This window comes from Pteropus medius, unplaced genomic scaffold (assembly GCF_902729225.1).
Source record: "Pteropus medius unplaced genomic scaffold, Ma_sr-lr_union100, whole genome shotgun sequence".
Classification (NCBI taxonomy): Eukaryota; Metazoa; Chordata; class Mammalia; order Chiroptera; family Pteropodidae; genus Pteropus; species Pteropus medius.
In genome coordinates, this window is record NW_024350319.1 from 5447287 (window position 1) to 5472471 (window position 25185).

Sequence of the window (25185 nt, forward strand, 5' to 3'; positions counted from 1 at the left end):
ATTAGCTCCCTCTGTCCTTAGCATACGAATTCAATGAAGGCCGTTTTTACTGCACTACTTAGCATCCTAAGGAAGATTTTAAGCAAATAATTATAAAAGCATTCCTGTTACCATCTTAGGGAAAATTATTTTGGTGATTTCATTTTAAAAACTGTATTTGATGTATTTTCAAGAACGGTTTTGCAGGAAGCAGTGAATAGATGTTATTGAGATGTGGAAATATCCAGCTCGCCAGTCCATTGAATCAGAAAAGCTGTTTTCATCTGTTTCTCCAAAAAGATTTATTGAAATAGTTTCCCTGCCTAAAACAATTGGAAAATCATTGGTCTAATTGCAACTCTATGCAAAATAAATGTAACTCAAACCACAAATGTAAGCCACATATATACTTTTAAACTTTATAGTAACCACATTATTTAAAAAAAATAAAAATAATAATGTCAAATTAATTTTAATTATATTTTAATTTAACAAATATATCTGAAATAGTATTTCAACATGTAATCGATATGAAAATTAATGAGACATTTTACATTCGTTTTGTACTTGATCGTCATTTGATTGTATTTTATACTTACACTGCATCTCAATTTGGAGTAATCACATTACAAGTGTCCAATAACCACAGGTGGCTAAGTGGCTACCATCTTGAATGGTGCAAGTCTAGTGCTTTATATTTTTTGAGATCCTTCCATACATATTCTCTCAATTTAAGTGCATAGGTATTATTACTGTAGTGTCCACTATTGATTTACTGCCCAGCATCCATTATCCCATCTGCCCTTCTCATTAGCACCTCTGTTTTCATGGGAGTATAAGTGCTTCAGAGCTGATCCCACCCCTAGGTATTGGAGCGTGCCTAGATTAGTCATAATGATGGGACCTCGCACTAGGCAATGCAATCCAAGGAGAAGTTCCCTAAGGACATATTGGAAAGGTTTCTTCATTTTTAGGAGAGCGCCACAAAAAAACACAGCTACTCTCCTGCTAGAGGTAAACTAGGAAGCAGGTACTAGCAATCATCCTACCACCTGAGGGGAACAAGCCACAGATGGGATGAGGCCAATGCCAACTGCAAAAGATGGGACAAGTCTTGGTCCTTGATGACAATGCCAAGCTTCTGGATTAGCCAACTTTAAAGGCTGCCCTAACTTTGGATTTGCAGTTATGACTTTTATTCTGAAGCCACTATCTTATGCCATACTAATAACCACCATAGGCAACATAAATATACTGAAACTTTTGAGAATCTTTTGAAGCATTGTTTTTCCCTTTCTTTATTATTTTTACTGTTTCCCATTGTTGCTGAAATTCCTCATTGTTTAATGGTTATCCCCAGGGCACTTTCCCAAACATCAACTTTGTTTTTTCTTCTTTGGATACCAGGCATTAGAGCAGCTGTTTTTTAGTGCTTCCATCTACTGTTTCTAATTAACTTCTCTCTTCCATTACAAAAACAACGTTGTGTCTCCTTTACTTGTCTATCTGAAAGGTATTTTTTAATCTTATAAAAATTTTTATTACTATTAACGATGCAGAAATGATAAAAGTAACAAATAAACCAAACGATATAATGTTTTTAAAAATGCTCACAAATTTTACTGTATATATGGTACTGATTAGTTACAAGGTGGATTGGTGGTATTGGAATCAAAAACATTTGGTTTCGATTTTCTCAATACCACTTAACAACTGGGCTTTAACACAAGTTGCTTACCCAGCAAATAAAAAAATTAAATTAAATTTTAAAAAAGAAATAAATATTATCGACTTTGAAGGATTTATGTGAAGATTAGAAATCACATAATATATGTAAAACTCTTAAGGACAGGATTTATACCTCGATTTTCTGATTCCAAATCTAGTGTCCTTTTCACTTTATTACAATTTCTTTATTTATTACACAATCTTTTACTGAGTGGTTGCTATGGTCCAAGAAGATTTATAGACAAATATGGCAATGTCTCTGCTCTTAAGCAGTGTACAGTTTACAGTGAATCAGAAAAATAAATGGATATTAACAAGAGAAAGTTCATCTAGTTTAGTGGTTCATTGCATAGGCTATAAAATCAGACAAGTCTGGATTTGAAAGTCAATCCTATTTTTGTTAACTTTGTGACCTCGGGAAAGTTATTTAACATCTCAAAACCGATTTCCTCATCTGAAAAAGGAGATAACAGTATCCCTTCCTAGTGTTGTTGACAGAACAAAATGAGATTGTGAAATGCTTAGCTCTGTGCCCGCTGTAAAGTAAGCATTTGCCTACTGTGGGCAATAATCCTCGCTGTCATAATAAATATCATTACAACTGTAAATATAATTGTGCATAATTACGTGCAAAAGATATGTACAGGCCTAAGCAGTATAGAGGAGGGGCATTTAAATCCATCTCCAGGGTCAAGGGAGCACTGCCCCCTAAAGGAGCAGATGCCCTGGAGAGTTTTGAAAGACAAAGAGCTCTTACTGCTAAATGTGAAACTGTGTGACTCATTCTAGGACCTGCAAATAGATCTTTATGACTGAAGGTAGGGATGCTGGAGGAAGAATGGAAAATGAGTGGTAACTGTGGACAAATCCAAAATTTTAAGGATTAAATTAAGAAAACTGAAGCCAATTTAATTTGGTGAGAGGGTACTAGACTGTAACATGCCTGAATTCCACGTTGGAAAATCTCTGTGAATGCAGTGAGGTTTGCTAAGACTTTTCCTCTTCTCTGTAATTATAAGAAAAAAGGATGAAAGCAGGTTTCCAAGAATGCACTGTAACATACTGGAAGTTTTAAAACCGTCAAAACAAATTTTCTAATTTTGACTGTAGTCAAACACTTTCCCACTAAGCAAAGGGAACTCAATAAACAGTTTTATTTGTTTTATAAATAGTTTAGTAAAAAGAATAATATTTGTGAGTCGTATTAGTTGAAAAATGTTTGCCTAGTAAACCCTTACCACTGCATGTGAGTGTTCTAAGCCTGAATAGACAGACAGAACCGAATGAAATTTATGCCACACCTTTACAGAAAACTTGAAATTCTAAGTATCACAGTGAATGGAATCCTTTGAAAGATTATTGTAGGACAAGCAAAAATTCTTGTTACCTTCTATAGAGATTTCTATAATATATTCTATATAGAAACCCGAGTCCTAAGAAGGCTAATCGATTCCTCAATCAACAAAGATTTTGCAGGAAATCTTTAATCACTGTGATTTTCTGACTCAGTCACTTCGGTGATTATTGACTATTCTCAATCAATCTGTTCTTTTTTGTACATTTTCAAAGAAGTAATTTGAAAATATTTTAATAAGCTAATAAAAACGAGACAACCAATATGAAACAGAGCATTACAGCATAAAAAAAAAAATATCTACCAATTTCTAGGGCTATGGTTGGGGAAAGTTGTATAATCATTCGACTCTTAGAAGGTGCAACTGAAAGATGGAGACAAAAATCCCAAACTGATTAACTGTTGTGAAGATTAAATAATATATGTAAAGGACTTAACACTGTAATTCTTAAGTACTTACACATAGTAGGCATTCAGGAACTATGTCCTTTTGTGTTGTGAGTCTCTCAGCTTCCTTTCCATCAGCTGCCACTCCAACTCCACATAGCGACATGAACACAGACACGCACATGGCTTGAAATATACATTACTGTCATAACGTTTCTAAAAACTAATTATATGGTAACAATGAACCCGTACTTTTTATTATTAATACTCCAATTTTAAAAAACTTTTTCTACATATTCTAAGTAGGAGAGAGATCCCAGCACATACTTCCCACTATCACCTCTTAGTTCAAGAACAAGATTCTGTAGGTGCTGATCCTTTTTCTAATGACCCCTTGATATAGCCAGGTGGTAAAAAGCCAAGCTGAAGCAGTCAGGTTTCCACCCAGGACTTTTAATCTTAAGAAAGAGACACAAAGGAGGGGGAACTCTTAGACATCTGATTCACCCTTACAGCACTCAGCATACTACAGCAGGCAGTGGGGCCTGATGCTCACTACCCAGATGAGCCAGGTTCCTGCCTGACTTCCAAACCTGACTTCCAAACCTTCGATATCCTGTGAGCCCCCAGTACCTTTTTCGCATGTGCCTTTGGTGTTTGGAGTCAGATTCTGGTGTTTGCAGCCAAGAACCAAATTTAGGGAGGAGACTAAAGCTCTGAAGTGAGAAGACATTGCCATGCTTCTTAAAAATTGATCTACAGCATAATTTAATTAGAAATAATGCTAGAGAAAAAGAAAATTCAAAATGTTCCCTAATATCTTTTATAGAACAAAAGCCGATGTTAAAAAATTTACTTTTGAATCCAAGCAAAGTCTAGTCTATTCTTGGAGGAAATTGCTAACATTCAATAAATTTAAAAATCTGCCATTCAGCAAGTTGGCTGTTAGCATATCTACTGAGAAAGTTGCCAGATTAACATCAATCCAGACTATAACTCACTCTTTATGGAAAAAAATTTAAAAAGAACTTCTTTTCTCTTCTCTGGTCTCCTCACTATGGTTGCAACAAAGTGTGAGCTTTCAGAGCTTTATGCAGCCACTTCCGTTCCATTGTAAACCTTACATTAACTCACTTCTGGACAATTCTCTGAGCCTAAATCTTTAATGGTAGCTTAACCAAACTCACATTAGTCTTTGAAGATGAAACAGAGTCCTGAGACTTTATGTCATGTCTGTTTCTTGTATTCACAAAATAAAACAAAAAAGTAATAAAAAAGAAAGGAAGGAAGGAAGGAAAGGAGAGAAAGGGGAGAGAGGGAGAGAGAAAAGAAGGAAGAGAAAGAAAGATCTATATCGAAGCAGTGCTTCTAGTGTATTGCTATAAAAGCAAAAAGCAAAATTAAAACCCTACATGCAGATTGTAAATATAAGCCTAATAACCTAAGGCTTTGAAAAAAGAACACAGGACCTGGCCAATGAGCTGCAAAGCTATGTCTTAGGTTGTTTTCTTAGAAGCAGAGCATAAATTGAGGATTTTGACACATGGCAAGAAGTAAAAGTGAGAGATAAAGAGTCTTGGCTTCAGAATTCCATAGGGCCACCTCCACTCTTGGCAACCCTTGCAATTTATGTGATTCAAGCAATCCCCTCCTTTTTTTTCTTTTTTTTTTTAATTTTTTAATTTCTTAAGATAGCTTGCTTTAACTTGGTCTGGATCTTGTTCTGGGGGTCATGATTCTTATGATATCCTATTATTTCGTGAGCAAACCTTTGCTTACTTCTCTTTTTCTGTGTGACTATTCTGACTCGTATCTCAGAAAAATAAAATAGTACCCATCAGACAGAACTTAATCCTGACTCTGCTCGTTACTAGCTGTGCAAGCTGGGAGCAGTAACTTCCTTCTCAAGGAGCCAAATGGAAAACCATTTGCGGACCGATAGCCGCCTCAGCACCAGAGGCCCCCCAAAAGAAGAGAGGGCCCTATTTCTTGTCAGAGTCACAGGATAGCCATTAGAGAAATTTCACTTAGCATGATTATCTCGAGATCCAACCATGAGAAATTTCAGAATGTCTTGTAAACTCTGTCTCCAAAACACTTTTGTGAATACATTCACTTCTGCTCCTCCGTCTCAGCTATCATCACGTCACCTAGACAACTTCAATACCTTCTACCTGGTCTCCCCACCCCCACTCTTGCCTTTTTGCAATTTAGTCTTCACACAGCTACCAATCCACCAGAAAGATCTTTTAAAAACATAAACCATTAATGTCATTCCCCTGCTTCAAATCTTCCAGTATTCTCTTAAAATAATATCGAAACTCCTTAATATGGACTTACATGCCCCAACATGACATTTGACCTCAATTTACAGCATTCCACTCCCTCCCTTCTTATTTCGCTTGAGTCACACTGGCCTTCTTTCTATTTCTTGAACACACCAGGTGAGGGCCTTTGCTGTTCCCTTTTCCTAGAATGCTCTGGTAGATTGTTCATACCTGGTTCTTTCCTTTCATTCAGTCTGCAGTTTATATGTTACCTCTCATATAAAGTTTCCCAGGCTCCCTCTATCACATCATGTTGTTTTCTTTTCTTAACAGTATTTATCACATTCTAACTTCTAGCTTATTTATTTGTTGACTGATTTTCTCCTTCCACTAGAATGCATGTTCTTCAAGAGGAGGAAACTAGTCTGTCTATTTCAATACTATATTTCTAGCACCTAGAATAGGGCCTGACACATAGTAGGTACTCAATAAATAATCACTGGATGCATGAATGGATAAATGAATTCTAAATGGTCCTCAGCTTTGTTCCTATATTCGAAATTGACAATGGAGAATAACATTGCTTTTTTGAGACATAACCTCAAGTTTCTCCATGAAATCATTTAGTAGAGAACATATTTCTTGAGGACAAGGACCATACCATTTGTTCTGTCAGGTTGTAGCACAGTGATATTCACACACAAGCAATATTCAGTGAAGTGTTGCTTAAATTAATTAATACATCGTGGCTCCTGCCACTGACATTGTCAAGATTATTTCATGTTATTTTGCTGTTCCTAAACTTAGTGGAACTCCTTGATAGCTAACAGAGAAGTATAGTATCATATAACTTTAAACATAAAAGTTGTCTCTAATTAAATTTGATATTGTTCCATGTAAACCATGGACTAGAATTAGTCCTAATGCAATCAATATAAAGAACATAAAATTTTCCTAATAGAAAGAATGACTCAAGATGTATTGGGCTACTCTGAGGAACCGCGGCTTAGAGAAAAGAGCTTGGCCTTTGAATCCTACGTTGACCTCTTACTTGCTCTGTTATCTTGAACAAATCTTTCAACCCCTTTCAGCTTTAGTTTCTTTATTATCTGTAAATTGGAGAGAATACTGTTTACCCCAGTAAGGTTATCAAAAAATAAAGAAAATTATTTGTGAGAAAGTGCCCAGCATAATGCTTGGTTCTAATAAAATTATTTGTGCTCCTTAAAAAGCAATAAATTTCTTACAACTAAAGGTGTTCAAAGTGTAGACAATTTCACCAAGAATATTCTAGAAAGAGACCAAATATTAGATGGGTTGTTTCACTAAATGACCAAGAGATTTTATAATGTGAACCTTCTTATTATAAAAATATGAAAAAGAAGCATAGAAAAACAATACGACTTGCCCAAAATGAAATACAAAGTCCCATTCCTAATCTTCAAGGCAATCTACCAATGTACTCCTTCTTCCCTCTCCCTTTAATCCCTATTTGACTCAGAATATTTCTTGACATTCTCAAACATACTTCAACGAAAACAGATTTGCTTACCATTCCCAACACACCTGGCTCAATTTTTTCCTCTGTGCTTCACAGACTCCCTCCTTCCACCAATTCTTTGCTGTCATGTCCTTCCCTTCATTTAAAGCAACACTTAAAGAAAAAATGTTTTTTCCTTATTTACATCTCCATCTAACCTCAGTCTTCGGGCTCTGCTGCCCTACTTCTCCAAATCGTAAGGCAACCTGAGTGATCTTTTTTAATACATAAAGCAGAACAAATCATTCCCTTACTCAAAGCTTTTCGTTGCTTTCTGTCGTATTTCAGATTAAAGTTTAAACTCCCAAACAAAAATGACAAGGTTCTGCATGGTTTGGCCCTGCCTTCCTTCCTAGCCTCACCTCAAAGGCATTCTCTCTTTTACTCATGCTAATCCATCTATCTTGTTTTCCTCCAGTTTCCCCAATGCTCCCAGCAATTTCCATTCACATGCTGCTCTTGCTTCCTCAAAGCATCATCTTTCAGGAGTCTTCATAATTGACATTTTCTCAGTGAGGCAGTCTGTAAGCGCCTCAGTCCCTACCAATATAGCAAGAGGGGGTCCTCTTTAGCACTCTCGCAGCACACCCTGTTCTGACCTTCCTAACATGCCTGCCCTTTGTTTTAGTGATGCATGCAAGGAGCTGCTAGAAGCTTCTTCTCTGTTCAGGTGGGCAGAGCAAGTCACAGGGGAGCAGATGTTACAGAAGCAAGAATCATATTACTTTGCTAAATATAGAATAAGTAGATTTACAAAGCAGACATTAATGTGGTATAACAAAGTGAAATCCTCACAATATTCCTGGTATATACTGCAGGTTATTTGGGAAGAGGTAAGCCATCATGCGTAGGGGGCCCTGGGCCTTCTGGAAAAAATGAAGCCTAGAAACTAAACCTGTTCTCCTAAGATCTGAGGTCAAGAAACTCAGAGCAGAATGGCTCTGGTTATATTCACTAGAGGGAAAAGACATGGAAAGTCTTAAAAGAAAACTCACTGGAAGGGAAAGGCAAATGACTCAGGAGGTGATCTGAGTACAACCCAGAGCCTAAGGACCCAGGAGGGCGGGCTGGTTCCTGACAGTACGTGGCCTGCGGCCAGCCGCCCTTTGGGTCCATACTCTCTAGCTCAGTGGCTGTGCTCTGGGGAATTACTGCTGAGCTCTATGGCTGGAGTCATAGATGAGAATTCATGTCCCCTCTAATTATGACATCCAAGCACTGACCCACTACAGCCTGGACAGGGACATTGCTCCAGCTGCAGTGGACCAGCACTGCCTTCCTGCCCAGACAAGGCCAATCTGCAGTAGCGGTAACGTGTGACAGTGAGAGCACTCACAGTAATGACCCATCAGACTGGTTGCATTTGTTTATTGGAATGACTGTTTATTAACTGTCTGTCTACTTTAGTATATTAAAAGCTTCATGAAAGAAAATTGCATGTCTGCTTGGCATACCGTTACCAAGGATAGCACAGGTTGCACACTGCCCAAAAAGGAGTGACAGTCACAAAGGATACAGTGTGAATAGGGCCACCTAGGGCTATGTAACTATTCAACACATATAACCATACGATTCAGCCCTGGTCACCATTATATCACCAGAGTGAGCAGAGTGACAAGCACATAGCAAACACTCAATAAATATTTAAAGAATGATTGTATAAAAGAACGCATGATGTACTTTGTCTATTTCTATACATTTCTATCCTTCTTCTTAAGAAGTCTTTGGGCATTTTCTCCCATGTATCTAATATATTATGTCTGACAGGGACAATTTTATCTATTTAGAGCCCTGGGAAGTCAGAACTGAAGTAAAGGTTAGAGTTGATAATTTTTTTATCTTACTGAGAGGAAAAGGAAACCAGAAAGATAAAGTGACTTCTATCATGCGGTGGAAAAGCCAAGACCAGAACCCAGGTCTTTCGTCTTCCGGTGCCTTGTTCTCTCTGTGGCCCTCACCTACTTTTTCAGTTACTTTATTTTGTTCCTCTCATGGAACAGAGAGGAGTGCTCACGAGTCAGTGGTCACTTAATAACTGCCATTCGTGCCTTGTGACTGTTGAAATATTTCTCTAATTTGGGAAACGCAGGTGTGTGCACGTCACCTGACTCAAACAAAGTGGTTAGTAGTAAGTAGGACGTTATCAAGAAAATGTCATACATCAAGACTGCAATAAGAGTTCCCCCTTACTGTCTGGTGAATTCCCCAAAATGCATCTTATCTTTTACAACTCCCTTTCATCATTTTCAACATTAACAACACATTTCTTTTTAAAAAATGTTTATGAATCACACTGACAGCAGCATATTTTCAATCACAGAAAATGATACTAGTTAAGTATTCAGAAAGAAGAACAAAAAGATCAAATCTACTTTTAGGAAATATCAAAGGATCAGTGAAAAGTATATTTTTAAAAATACACCTGGTTTTTTCTGGATCAATAATTGCTTAAAATAAATAGGCATCCAGCTCCAACTTGACCTCTTGTTTTTTGTACCAAGATTTTTTAAAATAGTAATGCTGTTTGGTACAGGATTTATCCTGTCCTTACATTACATGACTCTAATCTAAATTAATAGCTAATTTCCTTCTTTTCAACAGAATTAAGGTGTGAAAAATCAAGCCTCCTCTTCCATTTCTGCCACTATCTTTCATTTTTAGCTTTATGATCCTTAAATGCCTATCATGAAAATCAGTACTGGTAAAATAATATGTAGATTTTGAATAAGTGCTATGGTCAGCCATTGAAATGTCCTCCTTATGGATGTTGCCCAAGAGAATGTTTGGGTGGGCCACTTGCTCAGAAAATTACACTCCGTGTTATTTTCAGGCCGCAAATAATATTAATGCCTTGTCAGGACCTAGTCAAACTCTGAGGCATTTTAAAACTATGATTCTCATGCTTTGGTTTGATTTAAGGCTTGTGTAAACTCAATTTTGGGTTGTGAGTCAGATTCTGTTCAGCCCCAACAATTCTGGTCATTTGTAAAGAGATGAGGACAAGCAAGGCACAAGCTCTACAGTTAGGAAGTTTGCAGAATGATCTGACCTAGGACAATAGCTAGATGCACAATTAATTCAACTCAAACATTTGCATGAAGACAGGTCTGAGCATACAAAGACAGGAAAAAGTGCCTTACTGCAAAGATAGGGAACACATTCCAGACTTGTGGCAGAGGTCTTCAAAGCACAAAGTAGTGGTTACTCCTCAGGTTTAAGAAAAAGGGGTGATGGGATTCGGCATGGTTTAGATTTAGTTAACTGGCAGCTGTGAGGAAAAAAGGATTCTAGAGCTGAGAGAATGCAGAAGAGAGATGGCAGCAGGGAAGGAGAGGAAGGATGAATTATAATATCTTGTAAAAGTTTATGCACATGTGGTTTATCATTTTTCTTATTTTATTTTTTTCTAAAAAGTTATATTCTCCACCACATTTTCTGCCTAGTGAACTATAACTAATTAAGCTGTGAAACATCATTTGTCTCTTTTCTCCAGGTTCCTGAGAGAAAGTTCTATCTGAACGCAAGTCAACATTATCATCTAGTAAAATACCATGGTAGTATTCCTAATACGGACAGGATATCCCCAATTATTCTCACAAACATCTTGGTTTTCATTACAATCCTGTGAAATAGATTGGGTAGCTAAGTTTTCATTACTATTTCAGAGAAGAAAAAAAAAATCATTCACAAAAATATCAAGTAAATTATCTGCGGTTGCACAATTAATTGCTCATGTAACTGGGACCAGACCCTGTCTTCTGATTTGGGTGCTTAGATATTCAGTCAACAAGCATGTATTAGAGAGGCAATTATGATAGTTCCTAAAGGGGAAAAAAAAACAACCAACGCACAAGACAGATACTGTGCCTACCCTCAATATGTCCAGTGAAGTGTGACTCAGACTATGTCAGGAAAATGCAAAGTAGGTGCTGTGGGACTAAAGGACCAGAGTACCCAATCAAGGCTAGAGAAGATTGAGGAAGGTTTCTCTAACAAAGTGACTTCTAACTTGAGACCTTAGCCAGCCCTAGAGGGATGACTGCTCGGCAGCTATTTTTGAATGGCTAAGGGGTGAAGTGGTAAGTGAAAATAAAAACAGAGAGAGAAGTGTTTTGAGTAAAGAGAACAGAGTCACGGAGAATTTCCACTTTGTAGTGCTACTTCCCCAAGTGTGTGTGTTTGTATGTATGTAACTCTCATTAAAAAAGTCACATGCTGTCCAATTATCATTTCTGTATAAGAATGAATCACTATGTTTACTGTGAAATGTTGACAAACAGGAGACAAAATATGAGGAACCCCCAAAAAATTAGGCTCCTTCTTTACTTAACCTTTTTAACCTATGAAAGTTGGAATTTTTTATAGAGAAAAAGGGGACTTGAGAGACCATCTAATAATCTTCAAGAAGCATGGTGGGAATACAAACTTTTTACCTCTATGGTAAGGAATTGAGGAAATACAAACTTTTTACCTCTATGGTAAGGAATTGAGGAAAAAGGCAATGTCAGAATCTGACAGATTACAGTTGTAGATCTTAGAGTCATGAGGCATGAATGAGATAAATGCAGAACACTGGTGGATTATAAAAATACTACAATTAGAGGGTGGAGGGGAGAGAAGAGAGGAGAGGTAGACAGGGTAAAGGGGGTCAAATATGTGGTGACAGAAAGAAATCTAACTATGGGAGGTGAACACACAGTGTAAATATATAAATATGCCTTACTGTTAAAGTATACAGGTGAAACTTATTGGATTTCATTAACCTATGTCACCATAAAAAAAAAAAATGCTACAGAAATGTAAGGAGTTTTGGGGGGGCATTTCCCCCTACTGCTTCCCTGCAATGCAAAGCCAAAACTAAAAACTGAAACAAGACACCCAGTATCGCTCACTATCACTCCTCAGAACCCCCAGAGGAATCATCATCTGTTCCAAATGCTTGTAGTGCATACTCCTGACTGTCATTCCCAGAAAACTGAACCTGTGGAAACTTTCTTAATTCAGTTATTGACCTTTACAGCTTTTTCAACAGAGAAAACCCAATGAGTCACAATTTTGCTACAACTCTAGACCATCTGAATTTCTTCAAATCTGTTGGCTTAAGAACTGTTTAATTCTTGGCTCTCTCTGATAAACTCAAAATAAAAAATCTGCCTTTTTTAGCTCTGTTTTATCTCATTCTTCAAGTTATATTGGCTTCTGGATATATCGTTTGGATAATCCACCATCTTATATACCATGTCCAAAAGCCTTAGTCACTCAGGATCCCTTATTCTTACAAAAAGCAATCAACCAGTCTCTTTCCCAAATTTCTCACTCTGTCTCATTGAACTATGATTCTCCCAAATAAGAAAACTTGAGAATAACATAAATGGAAAAAGACCTTAGATATCTGTTAGTCCTGCCTTTATAGACAGAAAGATATATAACCTGCCCAGTGCCACTATTAGGATTAAAATTCATGGCCTCTATCTAAGCTAAGTGAACAAATCAACAACAACAACGACAGCAATTGAAAATAAATTCAGAGTCAGACATTCTGAATTATTCTAATTCTAATGTTCTTTATACTTGAGTTCTTCATCTGAGTGATTTAGAAAATAGTGGCAATCTTACAGGGCGCACTTAAATTAGGTTATTTACCACAGTAAATAGGACAGTAGATGTGTAAGAAATGTTGGTCGAATTAATCACTCCTTAAATTGCCCATTTCTAACATATTACTTCTCTCTTACCTTTCCTTCTCTGACTCATCTCTTCCCACTATCTCTACCATAAGGCCCTAACCAGCCTGTAAAAGCAAGTCATAACTGATCTCACTTTCCCATTTCCAGCTCAAATCTATCCACACTTTATAGCCCTGCCAATCTTTTTAACTCTCTCTATTAAAAAAAAAAAAAAAGAGGTTCTACTGCCAACTGGCAAAAGAACACAATCTTCATTCTATGTTCGTCCTAACTACCTAAATCTGGTCCCGTGGGCCTTTTCAAGCCATTCTTCCCATGGTTCCAGTGTGCACACTCTGTTATCCAGCTGGGCTTCTGGGCACACTCACTCTCAGCCCTGAAGTCAAGCTATGTCATTCCATCTCTTCCCAGAAGCCCACTCTAGCAAATTCAGACAGACTTTCTTACCAGAGCCAAAAGCATTAATTACATCCCATCCTGTATTGTTCTCTAATTGTTTCACTTATAAATGTGGTAATTCTGCTTCTCTGAATAGATTATCATTCTTTGACCAATTTTTAATGTCTACTTAATATCCCTTCCACAGTGCCAAAAATGAATTGTAGTAAACTAAAAAAAAAAAAGTTAAGAATTCTGAATAATCTCAATTCTTATAAAAACAAGAAGTTATAGAGGATTTTTTTCTATAATACTAATTCACGTGTTTAATCATTTTCCCTGAAATGACATTCTGAATATGACAAAAATTTTTAGGCAGAGAAAATTAGAAATTAAACGACACTTTTTTATACTATAAAACAGCATTACTTCTGTAAAATAATCTATCATATATATTTATTACATGTATATTTAAGCAAACTTCATTGTCGAAATGTATCAGTGATTCCTTAAATTAAAAAAAAAAAATTACAGCTACATTGTGAAATATCTTCTTGAATAGAAGCACCCCTGTCTGCATTTGTGGATACTGAACAAGGAATATGCTGGTTCAAGATTAAAGGCAAAAGGTTCTAAGGCTGCTTTTATCCATTTCCAAAATTGTAGTTGAGAAACTGTTTCTCATACCTCACTTTTCACAATGTTAATGGTTAGCTTTATATCTACTATTTTTTTTTTTTTTTTTAAGATAGGTATTAGGTATTTCCACCTGTTTTTGGGGCGTGCCGGGTTTACAAAAGCACAAAATGTACTCATAGCTTCTCTGAGTACAATGCTGCAATACCTTAAGGTTATTCCTGTTTCTGGAAACTTGGGTATCATGTCAAATAATTTTATAAGTATTTGGTGGCTGTAATTCATAAAAAATAAAATAATAATAATAAAAAGTCAAACAGATTACAATGCTGAGTCAACTGGCTGATTCCAACAGAATGGCAATTTAATGCCTCATAGAAACATAATCTGTGGCTAAGATCATCTATCATGTGACATAATTTTCCACTTCATTCTCACTTAATTTCACATCTTGTGTTCTATTTTATAAAGTTTCTGAGGAAAAGAGAAAGTAAAAAAGCTTTTGTCTGTGCCATAGATAAACCTCTATTTAAGTGTTTATGTGGTGAGAACTTGTAGCAGTTGGGATGTTTTCTTATTATAGTATCTCTTCTCTGCTAACTTTTCCAGCAGTAACAAATGAATATTATTACATTCATGATGGTCTTCATGATAAAGATGTATTTGGGGTCTTTTTAAGTAAAGCATTTGAATAATTAGATTAGTATTCTATGCCCAGCTCAACAAAAAACTAACAGGGAATCTATATTTTACCCATAGTTAGAAAAAAAGTTGTATAAAATGATCTCTCACTTTAACATTAATACACTGAAAATTTAATTCAGTAAGTTCTAATGTTTTTATTCTTATAATTCCCTAACCTATTAAGAAAGCAGTTTTGCCAGTTTCTTTCCTTTGAAATAATTCCAACTTTGTACTGGAGAACTTTCTGAAGATATCTGGAGATTTAATTTCAACAGTGCACAAAACAGAAGATAGAACCATTTTCTTTAGTTTAAAAAGTACCTATTTTGAAGTCTTAAATTTCTTCTCTTCAATATAATCAATCACATGTTAAATTTAGTTTAAGGTTTTTATGAGAACTAAATTGATAAAGTGTCTGATAAAATGCTGCAAACTGAGAGATATTATTTGAATGCAGATATTAATTGAAATTAAATAAGACTATTTCCAAATACAGTTTTTCTTAAGAGTGAGTTTGGCCAACCTAGGTTACAATTTTCAGAACTGATCTAAATTCTTCCTAAGGCCACTGTGCTCATGGTATTGGAACCAAAGTTTTGAAATAAAAGACACACCACTGTATACAGTTTTTCTTCTACTTAGAAAAAAAAGCAACTACTGTAAGTCTGGCTAACTGTATAGATAAGCTTTTTATTCATTTGTTTTAATTGAATTTTTTCCAGGATTTAAAGTGTGGTAGAGTAAACGCAAAGATGTGGGACTCAAATGAAGTTATGAAAGATTAAGATATTATGTTGCCTTTAAAGTTATGTTAATTACCACATTTTAGTAAAGTGTTTATTATTTAGAACTCTTTTTCCGTTCTTTTGGCCACCTACATACTCCATTCCTCAACCATGGAAGTAAATATGTCTAAAATTGGTGCTGGTTTTGATAAGCCATCATGATGACATCAGCCTTAGTTCTAGCTCCTGGAATGCAGAACTGTGACCATACAGCGACTTGTGGGCTGCTAGGTCCCAACATAACTCTCCTTGTCACCACACATCATCACTGATTTGGAACCAAGACTTGTACTCTAAATATACTACGCCAGTTAAACAGAGGTATTCTGGAATATCTGCTTTGTCAAAAGGAGAGGGTGGGAGGAAAAAAGGAACTATAGTTCTACTTTTAAATGCAAGGGATTTAAAACTATAAATGGTACACAACAATGTCGATGTACTTAATATTACTGAACTGTACACATGGTTAAAATGGTACCTAATATTACTGAACTGTACACATGGTTAAAATGGTAAATTTTACGCTATGTATATTTTACCAACTTAAAAGAAAAAAACTGTTAGTGGGTTCTCAAAACTGGGTCCATGGGTTTCAGAAGTTTTTCACGACTGTCTAACAAACTTCCAGGTCCAATATATAATTGGTTATATCTCTGCCATAGTGACCAGGTTGCTCTTTCTGCAACAAAACTCCTATTAAACCAGTTTGCTTGGGGCCTAAACAAGCATCTATTCATCAGGAGTTAGTACACAACAGGTGCCCACATACATCTCTAGCTAAAAGTATCACTGGAAAACTTCGAAAGAATGATGTAAGGGTGTTTGTTAGACAAGGCTCCTGTGGAAACATCGCTGGCTCCCAGATTGTGCGTCCCTGTAAGGAGCTGGGAAATGCGGAAATCCCAACTCCTACTCCAGGATTGGCCTGGCCCCAGTCCTGTATAGTTGCCACATGGGGCAAACAAAGCTGGTCAGAGGGAGTTACCAGGCCTCCGGGGCCCACTGACTGTCGACCCCAACCACTTTCTAGAGGGCTCAACACCATTCCAAAAAGCTGAGGCTGGCTGCAGTTACAAGATGTATCTTCACTCTCCTGCCTCTAGTTCAGAGTGAGCCTGCAAGGAAGGTTAGCGCAGGCTGCTGCTCAGAGAGAAGGCACCGTGGCTCAGAAGCTGCAAGAGGGCTGTGCCTATCTGCCGTCTGGGGAAGAGTACTTCTGCAGAACTGAAAATCTCCTAACGTGAGAGAGATATTTGAACTAGGGAAGATATTTGAACTAGGGAAGAGTACTTCTGCAGACTGAGAATCTCTTAACGTGAGAGAGATATCTGAACTAGGCTACAGTTGTCATCACCATTCTGTTTCCAATGCACCCAGGAGAAACCTCTATTTCAGCACTGAAATCATACGTGGGTATCCTCTTACTCTCTCTGATTGTAATGTGAGCGGCCCTGTGGTCTCCCTGTGCGCAAAGTCAGAGCCTAACGCGATGCCCGGCGCTTGGAAGGCGCTCTGCAAGTAAGCGAGGAACTCAACTGTGAAGCCACAACCGAGACAGCGCAGGCAGAAGCGCCTCTCCAATGCTCGGTGTCTAAAAACAAACCCCTGCAGGTGCTGTCACTCTGAGAAGTGTCCATTGTCCGCAGGCGCCCCACCCAGACCTCTGCATACCCTTGAACTACCTACCAGCAATGGCGACCAGCAGATCGACAGCACGCACATGATCCCCAAGAGCTGGATGGCAGTCTCAGTCGTGATCCGGCCCCACTGGGCGCTGGACTGAGACGCCGTGGCCTTGGCCCGGCAACGGGATACCAGGGCCTTAATAGTGGCCAGGTTGCAGGCGAAGGTGATGGTCAGAGCTGAGAGTCCCAGAAAGGCAAAGGTGGAGGCGAAGAAAAGGTTGCCCCACTTGTGCGAAGAGCTAGTCCCATTGCCCCCTCCCCCGGTGCTAATGAAGCACCACGTCCCGGGCCACTGGACGGTGTACTGGCCCACGTCCAGCACCGGCAACAGGGCGAAAGCCAGCACCGCCAGCCACACCCCGAGCAGCACCGAGCGGGTGGCGCGCGTCTTCATGTGGCTCGCGTACCAGTGCGGCGCCCGGATGGCCAGCGCCCGCTCGACGGCCATGGCGCTGGCGATGAAGAGCGAGGAGAGCCCAAAGACAGTCATGGTCAGACCAAAGAAAGTGCACAACCTCCCGGACGGGTCGAGGTGCTCCCAGCGCTGCTTGGACAGGTACACGACGATGACCACGGGGCTGGTGAGCAGCTGCCCAACCAGGTCGGTGAGGGCGAGCCAGCCGATGCACAGCAGGAACGACTTCTTGCGCTTGCTCTCGCGGCGCCGGTAGCTCCGCGACACCAGCAGCATGGCCAGCGCGTTGCCCACGAAGCCGGTGATCAGCATGGTGATCGGGAAGACTACGGACACCGAGCGGCAATCCTCGCCGGTCTCCGAGGGGCGCGTGAGGTTGCCGCGCGCCTCGGCGGAGTGCTCCGGCGCCCACATTCCCGGGTAGGAGTGGTTAAGGCGGGTGCAGAAAGGGGCGCTCCTGTCGCCCCGGGTCTCCTTCATGTTGGCTTCGAGGTGAGGAGAGGACGGCACTCGGAGAGCTGCAGCGGGAGCGGGTAGACGGGGCGCGGGAGGCGGCGGAGGTCCGGGGCGACCGGGGCTGGGGCTGGGGCTGGCGCTGGGGCGGGGCTGCCTTCCATGGTGCGGGCGCACCCGCCGCCTCACTTTGCTACATCTGCAGCCGCGGCGCCTGGGCTCTCGGCCCTCGCGGGCAGCCGCACCGTCGGCTCCGGGAAGCGCAGGCTCCCGGGCGCGCCGCGGTGCCTGTCCCCCTCTATAAGGCTGAAGGGGCGGGGCGCCCTGAGTGTGGGCGTGAGTGCCGTGGGGGGAGGAGGGAGAAACCGCAGAGCGCGCCTCTTGGCTGCGGTGTGACCGCGGCCCTGGCTGCCTGGGTTGGGAGAAACCCAGGAAGGCTCCTCTGAAATGTCCCAGCTCCTGGCCGGACGGGACACCCAGCCAGGACGCCCTCCCCGGCTCCGCGCTTCCTCCTGTCTCTGTCAGAGGAGCGACCAAGAGCGGCGGAAGCTAAAATTCCTCGCTGGGCTTCCCGGCCTCAGGCAAGTTGCCAAGGTGGACCTGAGCGTCTGCCCTCCTCCTCCTCTACCCACGGACTTTTATCCGGGGACTAGATGCGCCCCCTGAAGGCGTTTTGTAACCTTGGCAAGTGTAACTCACCTGTCCCAAAGTAATCTAGGCAAGTCACATTCCTTCGCTTAGCTGAGTGTGAACTTTTTTCCCTGTCTACTTCGGGACTCTAAAATGATCCCGAGCAGGCCCGGCTGCTCTGTTCCCGGGGGTGGGGTGGCGGGGGCGCACTGAACCCATAAAACTAATAGTGCCTCGAAACTTCAGGAAATAGCTACAGGGAAACAAAACACGATCTGCTGGGCGAAGTCAAAGATGAAGATATCCAAGTACCATTTCCCACCTAAATTCCCTCTTCCCTTTAAAGGAACAAGTCCGCAAAAGTGGCGAGAGGCAGGTGGCAGACATTTGTGTATCTGATATAGTGAAGTCAACTGCTGCCAGCCTGTGGGAAATGGAATGAAAGGGGGAGGGCAGGAGAGAGGAATGCTGTTTCTTACAAAGCTTCCAACCATTCTCCACCCCTTGCCCATTCTCATACAATTCGGGTCACAAATTGTATTTAGATGTTAGGAAGACCTTCATATTTAGTGAAAATAGGCATAATTGCCTACTAACAACTTTTATTAAGGCAATATTATGTGTTTTCACAAGTGTTTTCCCATTTTGTCAGAGATCCTCCAAGGTCCCTTTTCTATTATTATTACTCCTCTTTTATGGTGAGGTAACTGAGACTACATCGTTAAAGGACATGTCTAAGGTCTCCAGTCTCTGTCTTTTTATTAGAAGCACAGTGTTTCTCACATGGATACCATCACCACTCTCAGCAGTTGAAAATCAATGGTAAGACCAGTTCTTGTCAAATCTAGGGAGGGCCTGTTTTGGGGGTCTCTTCAGATTGTCCAGGGAATGAAAAGATTTTTAAAATTATTTACAAACTTTATTTTTCCTCTTATTTAAGAGATTAGACCTAATCATATAGTACTACGAAGACCATTATTCAAACTTCAGATTGACTTTTGGAACAACCCATGGCACTTTCTTTGGCTTTTGTAGTTGAGTGTAAATGAGTTGTGGCAGATGAGAATGAAATATGTTCTCCTGCATTCTTTCTGTGCTATTTTGATTTTATATGAGAGTTTGAAAAACAATCATTATAGGGTTACATAGTTTTTAAAGGAGAAAAATAAAAAATGTAATTTAAACTCCACTTTAACAACATGCATTAATCACATTACTAATTTGTTTTGCTGTCATTTAAAATTTTTTTGCAATTTGAATTTTATTTTTTAAATGTCATGTTTTTAATGAGAGCAATAGCTAGGCAGGAATAGTGAAGTGCTTTTTAAATGTTCCTCAAACTTTTGTCTAATAGTTGGATGAAATTAATCTCAATCCCAAAATGGAGAGTGTTCTTCTAAAATATCATTTAAAAAGTAAAATAATATTTTAGGTATTCTTAGACATATGCTTTATCCAAAGCATTTGGATGAAAGTACATATCAAATTTAATTTTTCAGCAATAAAATTCTCATGTAATTATATGTTTTAAAAATTTAAGATCTTTTCATGATTCATTCAGCTAAGAAAAGCTGAGCTCTTTCCAGTTGCATTAAAAATTATTCTCATTTTATTGATAGATAGTTGGCTTCTTTAAAATTTTATTTTCTCCATTACAATGGATGCTATAGTCAAGTGAACTTCATAATAGTAACAACCAGGACATGCAGTACCAAAAAATTAAAGTTAGCGTCTTTTACTCATCTCCAACGCACTAAATGTGCTGCATTTCAGATCTTTCGTGTAACACTTTCCCTCTTTCATTTCTTTGCTTCATCCAATTCTAAGTTGTCTGCTTTGTAGCTATTCACACTGCAAACAAGTGATTGGGAGATCTGAGGAGTCACACAATAGGACGCTGACAGTTGCATTCTGTTTGGCACTTCTTGGTATTAAAGCAGAATTTGAATTTCTGAATTTTTGTCACTAACACCCTCTAGTGACCAAAAATTTAATAACATGCTGCACACTATGTTAAAGAGAATTTCTAAAAGACATACATGCTTTGCTTAAGGAACCTCTGGTATCTTTCCTAGGGGTCTACTCATTAATATATAACTATTGTTATTTTGTTTTCCTTTGAGTGCACAAACTGGCATGTCTGCTTAATCAATTGACCAGTGGAGGATTAACATTATAGAGTCAGATAAATGAAAGACCACATATTCAAATGTTTTTTAAGATTTTTAAAGTATTCACCAATTATATATTTTAACCAAAATTCTGACCTAGAAATAATTTTAATCTACAAATTGTGCCTCTCCTGTATTTTAAAATTCACAACATATTAACGTTATGGATGAAAAGTATTTGCAATTCTTACTCCATGGAGTCAACTGGTAATTTCGGTATATTTTTTAGTCATTCATTTATTCAATAAATATTTATTGAGTATCTACTCTATGTCAGACACTGTACTAGTTGTTAGGGATACAAAAGTCTATACATTTATGGTGTTTATATTTCAGTGCAAAACTCTTGATTTTTTAAAAAATCCGAAATAACTAAAGCAAGAATGCTTATCTTAGTGGCTTTTGTAATTTGTCATGGGGGTAGGATCTTATATGAAACCCAATTTTAAAAACTATGTAGTTTTCATGAAAAATTGGAAAAAAACATATAGTTTTTATGATCAAATGGGACTTATCTCAGGAACCCAAGGTAAACTTAACTCAAACATCAATCAATATAATTACCATTTTAACAAAATAAAGATGTTTTAAAGTCTTTGCTAAATCAAACATCTGAGTACAGAGTCCCTTTGTATTGCTTGCCTTTTCTCCAAACTTTTCTTCCTATTTCTTTACATGCCTAGTATTTTTCAATTGAAAACTGGACCTTGTAGTTTATATATTGTGGTGACTGTGGATTCGAGTTTTCTTTTGAGGATTGATTTGAGGAGGCTCTGCTAGGCAGTTAACTGCCAACATTTCTTCTCCATAGCTGTTGCTATATCTGCTCTGTTCTCATGGTTTTCCATGGCTGCCCTTTTAGCCTCGTTACCTGTAAACTGATCTAAGCTGTAGTTACATTAATTTGTTGGTCAGTGAATGATGGGGACCACCCTCTCTGTGGTTTCATTGATTATAGAGATTCTTCTCTAATTTCCAGCTGCTCTGCCAGCTTTGGATTGTGCCCTGACATTTAAAGCTTGAAAAGCTTCAACATTCTGCCACCTAAGGTGCACACAGTGGGGAATCAACTAAGAAGAGCGTCAAAGTCATGGATATAGTCTTGAGTAGTTGTACGTTTTAAGACTAGATTCCCATCTGGTCTCTGCTTGCCTTTTCACTAGGCTCCAGGGGGATTCCCACTTATTGCATAGTTTAGCTGTCAAACAGATTTGGGCAGAAATTCTATTTTATTCCTTTTGTGGTTCTCATTGCCTAACTTTTCTGTTTAAATTCACAGTCGCTTTTCCAGCCTTGAACTCCAGTCATTGGCACTTTTGTCTAATAAGGCTGCAATTTTTCCGTCAATTCCCACAAACATAGTCAGAAGGTTGAGCATCACCCTCAGTTTAAAATGCCAGTATTCTTAATTCTTAACCCTTTCAGTTGCAGTGTTTTGAAATTAATCTTTTCCCAAATTTTGGTATGCTTTTGAATGCTTTCTACGGAATTTAAATAGTTGTTTTTAAATTTTTAACCAGATTTTATAATTGTTATCTGAAGGGCAGTAGGATAATGGCATAAAGACATACAGTTCAATGGAACAGAATACTATAGACAGACATATATATATGCAGATAGATATCTATATCTATATAGATATAGATGGATATACAGATGTAGAGATACAAAGATATGTATACACACATTCATCTATACATGCAAATTCAATTAATTTTCAGCAAAGGTCTTAAGGCAATTAGTAGAAAAAAGTCTTTTGAACAAATGCTGCTGGAAAAACTGGATACCTCTATACAAATAAAAATGAGAATAAACTTTATCTCATACTACACACAAGATGGACAGACCATTTAATTACAATAAATGTAATTACATTTAATCTTAAAACTATAAATCTTCTAGATTAAAAACAGGAGGAAAATCCATGTGACTTCTTTACCCTCCCATTATGACTTGGAAGTATTTTTGCAACTTGTTTTTTGTCTGTTTTTAACATTTAACAACATGCAATTATTTCTTTTGACCAGTATGCATAGAAATTCTTTATTCCTCTTAAATACCAAGAATAATCCAACAAATTCTTTCTGAATGTTTGGATTATTTGTAATTTTTGCTATAAGAAGAAATGGCACAATAGTATTCTTGTATATATTGTTGTACATTTGTCAGGCTTATTATTACATGATAAATCCTTAAAAGTGGACTGCTGTACACTGATGATCCCAAAATTTGTATCTGCAGCCTACACTTCTTTGAACTCCAGCCTCATGTATCTAATTGACTATTTGTCATCCATTTGTAAAGTCCATAGTCTATCTCAGTATGTTCAAATGGAACTTCAAAATTTCTCCCCTACTCCTGGTTCTACCGGAGTGTTAAGAATCTCAGTATATAATACTATTGCTCACTTACTCAAGCCAGAAACTCAGTGGCTGTCTTTGAGTCTTCTTTTTCCATTATATGTCTTCTAATCCATCATCCAGTAATATTAATTCTAATTTCAAAATGTATCTCATGGACATTCACTTATCTCCATCTCCAAAGCCACCACATTAGTTCAGGTAACTACCATCTTTTACCTAATCTACTGCAATATTTTTTATATTGCCTTGATTTTATTTTAAATTACGTTTATTGTAACAAACTGAGCTAAACAAAAAAAAAGTTTAAAGAGCATTTAGATTATATTTTAAAATGTTAATAATATCCTCTTCACCTCTCCTTGTTACCACTCCCAAATTAACCAATACTAACAGGATGGGGTATATTCTTTCAGATTTTTCTATGCTCATATGCAGATATTTCCACTCAAAATACATGAGTTTTTGCTTTTGTTTGCCAGAAAACTATTTAAAATATTGCCGTTTAAAATATTTACAACCTTATGGGTGAAATATATTTTATTGTTAATGTGTGTTTCTCTAACTAGTGAAGTAAAATCCATTTTCCCATGTCTATTAACTTCTTCATTAATTGATCTTTGTACATTTTCTATTGGATTATCATTATGCTATTAATTTGCAAGAGCTCTTTGTGTAGTTAGAGACATTGCCTGTTTCTCATTTTCCTACCTCATCATTTGCCTTTTTAACTTTTTGTGTCATGTTTATTACCATATGTAAAACATTTAGAAAAATGCTCACCTTTTCTTTATGGTTTTGAGGATTCCTGCTTAAGAAAGTTAAGGATTTCTCCTTCTTAATTCTTATACTCAGTTACATTTTGTAATATTTTTGCTTTAATATTAGCAAATAGATTAAATAGAACCTAACAGATTAAAATTTTTACTTTTTAGCAAATGGTAATGAGTTGGAAATTTAACATGTTTGATGGATTATCATATGGATAGCTAGCACCATTTATTAAGTAAGTAAATCATAATTCTGTTAATTAAAATCCCATTTTGTCATATACTAAATTTCTATATGGCCTAGCACCCAGATCTTGGTTTCTAAATACCATTCTCAAATAAGAACAATCATGACTTCTTGCAGAAATGTCTAACTTATGGCTGTGGCAGGGAAAATACAAAATGAGCCTAGAGCATACTACACTACCAGAAATTAGAGAAGTGCTCAAAAGACAAAAAGATGAGGACATATCAAAAGGACACAGAAGCCAACTTGAAATAATACCTAATAGCCAAAACTGGAATAATTTGAGCAACAAAATATGTAATGTAGTATTTAATTATAACCCAAATATAAAAATGATCACGAGTCCATACTGATATGATTGGGTAAATGGGAAAAAAAGAGACAAACCCATTATATATATATATATATATATATATATATATACACACACACACTACACACACACACACACACACACATACTAACATACACAGCCTCTTTAGGAAGTGGGACATAGTCCCTCCTTTTCCCTTGAAAGTATGCTTGACTTCCTTATTTCCAAAAAATATAATATGAAAAAGGAAAAACAGTAGCTTTACAGTGGAGAAATCTAGCAAACACTATATTTACCAAGTGATGGTTAACATCACCAGTAATTTCATATGGATATTATGTACCTCTTGATATGGCATGCACCTCACTCCTGCAGTAATCTTTCCAAACCTCATAACCCCAGTCTAATTAAGAAATGAAAATAGATAAACCCAAAATGAGGGTCATTCTACAGGATACTTGGCCAGTTACTCCTCAAGTCTGTCAAGATCATGAAAAACAAGAATGAGAAACACAGACCAGAAGAAAATGAGAAAGCATAACTATAAGCCATATAATACTCTATTTTGGATCCTGGACTAGAAAGAAGACATCAGTGAAAAAAAAAATGGTGAAAAATAAATAAAAGCTGGAGTTCAGTTATTAGCAAGGTTAAAATACTGGTTTCTTGGTTTTTACAAATGTATTTTAGTAATGTAAGATAACGCTGTGTAAAAC

The 25185-nt window shown here is 37.9% G+C and overlaps 1 protein-coding gene across 3 annotated transcripts in view; it reads right to left on the bottom strand.

The window, feature by feature from the left end:
- PTGER3 (prostaglandin E receptor 3) overlaps positions 1 to 18371 on the bottom strand; it is a 163284-nt gene extending 144913 nt beyond the window's left edge. Inside the window, exon 1 of one of the 3 annotated variants that reach the window (XM_039838589.1) lies at positions 17112 to 18371. In XM_039838589.1, the coding sequence (XP_039694523.1) occupies positions 17112 to 18005 (894 nt within the window). In that variant the 5' untranslated portion in view covers positions 18006 to 18371. The remainder of the gene's footprint in view (positions 1 to 17111) is intronic. The other 2 variants (XM_039838590.1, XM_039838591.1) reach the window with 2 other exon arrangements.
- Positions 18372 to 25185: the final 6814 nt, after the last annotated feature.